We start from the raw sequence: 9,544 nt of genomic DNA, 5'->3' as shown, positions 1-9,544 counted from the left end.
AGGATTTTTTTAACATTAATTTTTCTAAGTGTTTTTTCTGTATTTGAGCTTACATTTTGAGTTTTTCTTTCTACTTTTACAATTAAATAGTGGGGCCATGATAAGGTAGAAATCTAGTCCAACCAACTTTCTATTTCTACAAGCCAATAACTTCTTCCCACCCTAAATTTTTTTTTGTTCACTCATTCTAAAATTTTGTTTCATTTTACTCTTTATAAATTTTACTGTTCATTCTCTTTCTTTTTCTCATGGATTGTGTCAATCCGAACTCTAATCAGTAATTTTGCATCTCAAAAAGTTAGAAGAATATTTTTAAAATTTATTTAGTTAATCTCAATATGTAAATTGGGTCTCCTTATATAATATATAGATCAGGTTTATAATTTTTAGTAATGTTTGTCATATTAATTTGTTTGTTAGAACAAAAACAATTTAACATTTTTATAATTTGTGCTAAAAAGGCACCAGAATTTTCTTCGCTTTAAGTCTCCCAACAAGTTGGATCGCCTCAGCCTAATCATTATCCCAATATATGGGAGGGCAAAATAACCCAAGAGAGAAAGCTCATTATTAATTTGACAATATTTTTCCAATATCGACTACTCTTCTAAAATTGATTAAGTCAAGGATCCCAATAGTTTAATAGGCAAATGTATGTGGAAATTCAATTTTAGAGAAACATCTTAATTCCACCCAACTCTAATCAAATCAAAGGATCTAAGTTATTGTCTGGTTTTATAACATATTCTTAATATATTAGGTCATTTCTATAGAGAAAATCATATTCTTATTATGAATGTGAGGAAAAACATAAGTTCTAAAATACTTGCAAATCAAGTGAGTAAGAAACAAGGAATGTCATCCCAAGATAGACCATATTTAGCTCTGCCAAAACTAGAAGCATAGTTGGATACTGATTTCAAATAGACAAGTAAAATAATTTCCTCCTTCAAAATTTCCATGAAAGAAATGGTTTAATATTTATGAATAATTAACATTAATTAACTCCTAAATTTTGTTGATTCTCTTGAAGATACACCTTGAATCTTTATTATTGCCAAGTATTTAACTCCCATTTCTTCCATTTAAATTGAACCCAATTCTCCCTTTTCTCACAATTTTTAGTGAGATTCATTGAGCATTGAGGAGAGAATCCTGTCTTCTCTCTCTCTCCCCCTCTTTCTTGAATGATCAAGGTTTGATTGAAATGAAGTGAGGAGAGAACTTTATATTTGTTTGTTCTATTTCTTTTGTCACTCAAATTTTGATTTGATTAATTGAATTTTGGGGTGTACATTTTTATGACACCACCTCCTCTAGTAGTGACAATGGAGACACCCAAAAACTTTTCAGTTGTTCAAATCAAATCCTCTGATTCATCATCTGTTCAACCAGAGAAAGAGAAATCAAAAACTAGAAAACAACTCACATGGGTTCTTCTTCTTAAAGCTAACAAAATCATTGTTTTTCTTTCTTGGTTATTATCTCCATTTAGAGCTATTATTGCTAAGATTAAGAGGAGAGCAGCTTATTCACCAAAAGAAGAAGAAGAATCCCAAAATAAGGGAAGATTATTGAGAGTTATTAAAGCTTTTCTTGTTATTTCAATGATAGCTTTGGTTTTAGATGTCATTGCTCATTATAATGAATGGAATTTGAGTATGATTCAACCTTTAGAGGTTGAGGGTCTTCTTCATTATTCTTATTTGGCTTGGTTGTCACTAAGGGTTGATTATATTGCCCCTTCAATAATCCTTCTTTCCAAGTTTTGTACCTACTTGTTCTTGATTCAATCACTTGATAGATTAATTCTATGTCTTGGGTGTTTTTGGATTAAGTTATTTAACATTAAGCCAAGGGTTAAAGGTGAGCCGTATATCGAAGAAGATCCTTCCAGTTATCCTATGGTTCTTGTTCAGATTCCAATGTGCAACGAAGTGGAGGTAAGGAAACTCCCGCTAAGAATTTTCACAATTGAGTTATTTTTAATTTCGATTTTTATAAGCTAGTTAGTATGACGACCCAAGTTTTAACAGATATTGATATTGGACACTGTAAACACCTCTATTTTTGTTAAAGGAATCCCTTTTCTTCGTAAACACCCCTATAAATGGCCTTGAAGAAGGTGAGGCCCCTTTAATACTTCCAAGAGGTCCCTTTAACACTTTTGTTCGATATTTTCTTCCTTTTCGCCATATCTGCCTATGGGATACTTGGTTTGTTCATGGAGTGAGCCCACCTAAAAGCTTCATGCTTAGTGAGCTTGATCTATGGGCTACACCTAAGGCTAAGTACACTCTCCAAAGTGATATGGCACAATCACATATATACACCCCATACTCTTAGAGGAGCTGCCTTCGGCTCTACCGATTTGTAATGACCCAAGGCCCAACAAGTACCTACATGAACTGCTTTTGCCATTCAAGCCCAAGTTGAAGCCCAATGGTTTCATGTTTTGTTCGTGGAGAAGCTTCAATGGGCCCTACCTAAGGCCTCAGTAAGCTTTTCCTTCCTTTTTGTTCTTTATGTTTAAGAAAGTTGGTCAAGGCCCATATAAACTAAACACACTTTCTTCTTCTCTTATGAACTTCCCATCTTCCTAACTTGTAGATGATCCTTCTTGTTTTAGATTTATATTGCTTCTTCTAAATTTGCTTCTTACTCTAATTGAGGATATATTGATGTTATTTAGGTCTATGAGCAATCAATCGGGGCGGTGTGCCAATTAGATTGGCCACATGACAGGATCTTAATTCAGGTTTTAGATGACTCAAGCGACGAAAATTGTCAATCTCTAATCCGCAGTGAGGTCTCATTTTGGAAGCAGAAAGGTGTTAATATAATTTACAGACACCGATTTATTCGAACCGGGTATAAAGCGGGCAACCTCAACTCTGCCATGACTTGTGACTATGTCAAAGACTACGAATTTGTAGCTATTTTCGATGCCGATTTTCAACCCACCCCCGACTTCCTAAAAAAAACTGTTCCTCACTTTAAGGTAATCTATCATAACCAAATACTTACTAGTTCATTATGTTTATCTAAGAATGTTCATGAACCGACGATTATATTTTTATTGACAGGGAAATCCTGAACTAGGCCTAGTTCAAGCTCGTTGGTCGTTCGTGAACAAAGATGAGAACTTGCTTACAAGACTCCAAAATGTTAACTTATGCTTTCACTTTGAAGTAGAACAACAAGTTAATGGCGTCTTTCTGAACTTTTTCGGATTTAATGGAACTGCCGGTGTTTGGAGAATTAAGACTCTTGAGGAATCAGGAGGATGGTTGGAAAGGACTACTGTCGAAGATATGGATATTGCAGTTCGAGCTCACTTAAATGGATGGAAATTCATCTTCCTCAATGATGTTAGAGTTATTTGTGAACTACCCGAGTCTTATGAAGCTTACAAGAAACAACAACACCGATGGCATTCGGGTCCTATGCAACTCTTTCGGTTGTGCCTTCCGAGTATCATTAGTTCCAAGGTATGCCCTAATTCTCCCATCTCTTTTCTTGTTTAAAGTATGTTTTCTTGGTTCCTAGTTCTACAGTCCCTTACAACATTCGAGTTTTTAGAGTAACGGATTCTTCAAATTATGACGCAGATATCGACGTGGAAGAAGTTCAACATGATATTTCTGTTTTTCTTGTTACGAAAATTGATATTACCGTTTTATTCATTCACATTGTTCTGCATTATTCTTCCATTAACGATGTTCGTACCGGAGGCAGAATTACCTGTTTGGGTAATCTGTTATGTACCCATTTTCATGTCCTTCTTAAACATTCTTCCAGCACCAAAATCTTTCCCATTCTTGATTCCTTACCTATTGTTCGAAAACACAATGTCAGTGACAAAATTCAATGCTATGATCTCTGGGTTATTTCAATTAGGAAGTGCTTATGAATGGGTAGTAACAAAAAAGAGTGGAAGATCATCAAGTGATTTAGTATCAATGGCATCGGAAATCGAGTCAATGACATCTGAAATGGACCTCAAATCATCGAACCGTCAAATTCAGAGAAGGAGTTCGGAATCTGGTTTAGAATTGTTGAAGAAAATGGAAGCTCCTACACCACTGATCAAGAAGAAGAGAACGAATAAACTATACAGGAAGGAACTAGGGCTTGCTTTTCTTCTACTTACAGCCGCAGCGAGAAGCTTGTTATCAGCTCATGGTGTTCATTTCTATTTCTTGCTGTTCCAAGGTCTGTCATTTCTTGTTATGGGACTTGACTTGATTGGAGAGCAAGTGAACTAAGCTTGGAACTAACCAGTATGGTTAGTCAGTTATTTCAGTTATTCTTGGAGATCTTATAGACCTCATAATTATTATATACTTTTATTTGGGGATGGTTTCATAGATGAATATTTAGTTATTCACATTTATATAATAATTCCATCCTGAGATCGATACTTTGGTCAGCAACTTTCTATCTAGTATGTAAGAGAATACGTGCACTTAGAATATGTTTTTTATCTGGTGAAAAGAATTGGAGCGAGTCTCGCCTTTTTCGGAATGACATTAAAATTTAAGAAGTTTGATGTTTATTCTTTTAATTTGGCATTTGATGTAAAGTGGGATCAATTCTATAACGTTTTTTGTCACCTGGATGACACTTTTGTAGTAGTCACCTTTGGTCATGTTTTTAGGGTCACTATGGAGTGTGGACGAATAGTTTGAACTTTAGGCAACGTTTTTAGAGTACCTTTTTGCAACAACTTTTTGGTAAATTTTGGTGACGCTTTAAGGTTGACCAAAGTGAGTCCTAGAGTGTTAACAAAGTCGCCAAAGTGACCAAAAAGTGTTGCAAAATAGCTCGAAACGTCGCCAAAAGTAATAAAAAGCATCTCCTCGAGTATCATAAAAGATGTTGTCAAAAGCCAGAAGCAAATGGTAAATCATCACCATAAGAATGCATGGCCACCTTCTCACCGTCGGTGGTGCCTCTAAGAATTCATTGTGATAGTCCACATTGCTCGTAAGAGAGTCCGGCGGAGCCTGGGCTTTAGATGTAAACTCAAGCTTGGTAAGTGTGGAGGCATTTTGGATGGGCACGTAAAGCTTTCGTCAGAAACAACACCAACACCATGTATGGCCTTCCATCTGGGTGTCTTATGCATGGACAATATCGATAGCTGCCAAGGCTTGGGGTGTCACTGTACCGTCAATGACTCAATTGAGTTGTTGTACGGATCGTGCATAACTAGTTAGTGGTGCTTCATAGTAAGTTTCTCATCTTGTATTTGTTTCAGCTATTCAGAAACTGTATCGATTTAGTAGCTGAATCTCGTTCCCAGTCAAATTTTGGGAGGATTTTTCTGTTCATGTAGAAGTTTCGACTTTTATGTTGTTATTATGCTAGTGTCTAGGCAGCATATGTATGTTAGTTATAGCAACTTATTCGGATGACAATTAGAGGTCGTTCGGCAACAAAAAGTAAAAGTACTTTAACTTGTAGTAGAAGTTATTTTACTTTTAAAAAGTCAAAAGTTAGTTTGGCAAAACACTTACTTATAAGTCAAAAAGTTAGTTTGGCAACAACTTTTATATTTTTGGCGTAATTTTCTCACAATTTACTTTATTCTTCTTATCATTGTTTATTTTACGTAAAATAAATTCAGATTATAATGAGACATAATTCTCACTCCTAATATATATAAAAGTCAATTTTTTTATGAATAATGAAAACGAAGCATAATTGTAAATAATAAAGTAGTGACACATGTTTTTTCTATAAAAAAAAAGAAATATTTAATAAATAAATAAATGCAGAACAAACAACTCTTTTTGCAGAGAACAATATGAAATTTAGTTACTCGATATATAATTCACTTTCAAATTATAAACATTTAAAATCATGTAAATATAGTTCTATCTATAAAGGTAATCGATAATGTGCAGCCATATTGTGACGTATCATATCTCTAGTAACACACATTTCTCTCCGCGCTTCTTGAGTTGCTCCGAAAGGCCTCGAATTTTGAGCTTCGTTTTCTCCACTTTCTTCAGAAACAATAAAGTTCTCATTTTCATAAATCCTGAACATATCGTCGTTCAACGCATGTTTTCTTATAAAATTATGTAGTGCACACGCTGCTATTACGATGTTTCTCTGCTTTCGAAGACTAAACCGTGGCATCATCTTTAAAATTGGGAATCGAGCTTTTAATACTCCAAAGCATCTTTCAATCACATTGCGCAATGATGAATGCGCATAGTTGAACTGCTCTCGACCAGAACGCGGCGCTTTATTACTTCCTCTGTAATCGTTAAGATGATATCTCTCTCCCTTGTAAGGCGCTAAAAAACCGTTTACGTTAGAATAACCCGAGTCAACCAAGTAGTGTTTCCCTGTTAATAAATTAAAACTTAAAAATTAAAAATTAAAATTATAAAATAAAAAGTAGTTTGTGATAAATTAAATTACCTTCTGGAGGATGGGGAAACTTCATTTGTTCATCAGTAATTGTCTCCGTGAACACCCTTGAATCATTTGCTGTGCCTTCCCACCCAGCAACAACAAACGTAAAACACATGTCGAAATCGCATGCACACATGACATTTTGAGTAGGTAAAGTTTTTCTTCCACGGTAAGGTATTTGTGCTTTACCAGTTGGTACAGAAGCACTCACGTGTGTCCCATCGATTGCACTAACGCAATTCTAGAAATTAATCAAGTTACATATTAAAATAATAAAAACTCATAAAGTTACATATAAAGTCTTTTAATATTATTACCTGGAACCAAGGCCAATATTTGTCTCATTTGCTCTTAATGTAAGGGTGCACAATCTGGAAGTCAGGAGGAACGATGACATGCTTGGAAAATTTACAAATAGCTTTAAGCACATTTTTAAAGTGACGAGATATCGTTTCTTGTGAGTGTTGAAACCTATCTGCAACATTTCGGTTACATTCATTATGTCCAATCGTGTATAAAAAAAAATACACAATTGTTCTTCAACACTGACATATCGAGTATCTCTTAAGAGTCCACGGTCTTTAAGTGCATCACACAAGTCATACAATACATATGCCTTCAAACGAAACATATCTGGACACCGATCGACATGCCCATTTAGTACATTATAAACATACTGTCTTCCAGTGAGCGAATCATTCCTATATGGTTGTCTCAGTAAGTACCTAAAATTATACTGTTCGAGAAAATGTATTGTTAATAAGTCATTAATATGGTCTTCTCTATCAGTACTTGTTTCACTATCTGAACTCATTTCAAAAACTTCAAACCTGTGAACCAATAAAAATACAATGTTAGGAAACAACAAAAATTACTTTCCAAAAGAATATGAAAATAAAACATCTTATTTGAAACATAACAAAAATATTAAAAGAAACAAACATTTAAGTTCCAAACCAAACATAAATGTCATAATACGTAAAGAAATACATATAATAATAAAAATGCATCTAAATGTGTCCGTTTTCAATAGAATTGATCCAAGCCATCCTCCGGTGGTCTAGCATGCGGATAAAAGCCTCTCGCCATTCCTTCTCTTTCAGTACTTTTAAAGCATTAATATATGTATCATTATGGATCATTTCTCCCATGGCATCTAATATTTCAATACACTTTGTCAACGTGAATTTGTTTCTTTCTTCAATTCTACTTTTAGATGTCTCAGCTAATATTTTTAATGTTTCATTTACTTCAGACACTCTATTGTCTCTTCTTCCTCGTCGAGCTACGCCATTACTAGCATGAGAATGGGGTTGGACTGAATCAATGTTTTCTTCTACTGTCTCATTTCTTATATGTTCATTTGGACTGCCTTGATCTCTTCTTTCCTCTTTCGACTACTACTACTACTACTTATCACTACTATTACTACTACAACTCTTCTTTCCTCTTTGTACTACTACAACTCCTATTTCCTCTTTCTACTACTACTAGTACTACCAACACCCTCTTACCCACCCTCTTCCCCACTACCACCTGTTTCCTACAACTATTAGTACTACCATGTTTGCTAATACTACTACTATTACTCTCTTTCCTAGACTACTACTACTACTACAACCCTCTTTCACATACACAGAATTGATCTAGAAACAAAAGACATAATAATTTATCTCTTAATCTAACATCATCAACATAATTAGCAATTATAGATTCAAGAACAACATGAAACAGAAAAATCTCTACAACAATTATGTTAAGTAAAATCTCAACAACAAAAATAGGGGAAAAGATTTCAGAAGCAATATTTCTAACAAATAAATAGAATATCTTTCACAACTTCATATAGAGAGGGAAAATAAGAGATAGATCTAATCAATGAAAACAATATAAGTTTCAGAACTTGATTTGGAGAGAGAAAATGAGAAATGGAGAGAGACTTACCTGCAATAACTTGTAATGTTTTGAAGATCTTGAGATGATTGAAGTAATGAAGAAGAAGAGGAGAGGAAATCACTAAAAAATAACCTAGGGTTTCAACACAATAAATTGGGGTGATTTTGGTTGTTCCCTCCAAAAACACAAATTTCCCTCTCCCTTGCGCCCGCGAAATTTCCGTCGTTCCGTCTCCAGAATGACTTCAACTTGAAGTCTGAAGTTAAAAAAATTAACTTCAGAAAAAAGCTAATTTTCGACTTACAAAAAGTCGATTTTATTTCACTACCAAATTAACTTTTCTACTTCTTTACTTTAATAAGTCAAAAAGTAACTTATTTTAGTGTTGCCAAACTGTTAGGAAAAATAACCTAATTAACTTGTTCAGGAATATGAAGATAAACGATGTGAAAGTAAAAGTAGAGACACCAAGATTATTTAACGTGGCAAAACCCCCTCCAAACTAGAAGGTAAAAAACCACGGGACCTAGTCCAGAAATCTTCCACTATAATTAAATAATGGGTTACACAACTCTTCACCAAACCTATGGTGGATAAACTGAACAAAGAACTAAAAATCTCTTACTCCTTAGGATTTGAACAAATCCTAGATTACTAAAGGTTGAAGAAGATAACCACAAACTAAATTGCTTCACAAGATTAATAATCTTCTTTTCTTCAAACCAATATTCTGCTCTTTCAATCTCTCTTGAAAGAACCACTTCAGAAATCTCTCTTTCTCTGACTTCTCTTTGTTCTGGAAGTTGTTGTGTATAATCTCTTCCCTTTCATTCCCTTTTATAATGATAAATAGGGAGGTTTACCAATAGAAATAGGAATTCCTTTTTAGGCTTGAAAAAATAGAAACTTCTATTTTTTTCCTCAAACAAGGAATAAGGGAAATCCTATTCCAACTAGGAGTCCTTTTATTATAAGGAGGGACCCCAACAAACTCCCCCTCCCGACTTATGAAGAGGGACCTACCATCCCCAAACCTGCAGCACTGCTACATAGCTCATGTTTGCCTTTGGGTAATGGTTTTGTCATCATATCTGAACCATTGTCGTCATTATGGATTTTCTCGATCTTCAACACCTTTTCTTCAAGAACATCTTGGATCCACTGGTATCTCACATTTATATGCTTGGACTTGGAATGGAAACTAGAATTCTTACTG

The 9,544-nt window shown here is 34.5% G+C and overlaps 1 protein-coding gene across 1 annotated transcript; it reads left to right on the top strand.

The window, feature by feature from the left end:
* The first annotated feature begins 1,320 nt into the window (after positions 1-1,320).
* Positions 1,321-4,268, top strand: LOC147542782 (xyloglucan glycosyltransferase 4-like). The gene is made up of 4 exons (XM_086633853.1): positions 1,321-1,943; positions 2,693-3,001; positions 3,087-3,491; positions 3,612-4,268. Exons 1-4 carry the CDS (start codon positions 1,329-1,331, stop codon positions 4,266-4,268), a joined length of 1,986 nt encoding a protein of 661 aa, XP_086489979.1. The 5' UTR covers positions 1,321-1,328.
* The last annotated feature ends 5,276 nt before the right edge of the window (positions 4,269-9,544 follow it).

The sequence above is a fragment of the Eschscholzia californica genome, unplaced genomic scaffold (assembly GCF_041429995.1).
Source record: "Eschscholzia californica isolate CP2 unplaced genomic scaffold, dmEscCali1.0.p SCAF_4, whole genome shotgun sequence".
Lineage (NCBI taxonomy): Eukaryota > Viridiplantae > Streptophyta > Magnoliopsida > Ranunculales > Papaveraceae > Eschscholzia > Eschscholzia californica.
Note: the sequence above shows the minus strand (reverse complement) of the source record. Positions and strands in the feature narration are given on the sequence as shown.

Excerpts from the sequence above, each read along its gene's own strand:
- LOC147542782 (XM_086633853.1), top strand. The coding sequence starts at position 1,329 with ATGGAGACACCCAAAAACTTTTCAGTTGTTCAAATCAAATCCTCTGAT. Across the intron at positions 1,944-2,692 it reads CAATGTGCAACGAAGTGGAG|GTCTATGAGCAATCAATCGG; the intron begins GTAAGGAAACTC and ends GATGTTATTTAG. Across the intron at positions 3,002-3,086 it reads AAACTGTTCCTCACTTTAAG|GGAAATCCTGAACTAGGCCT; the intron begins GTAATCTATCAT and ends TTTTATTGACAG.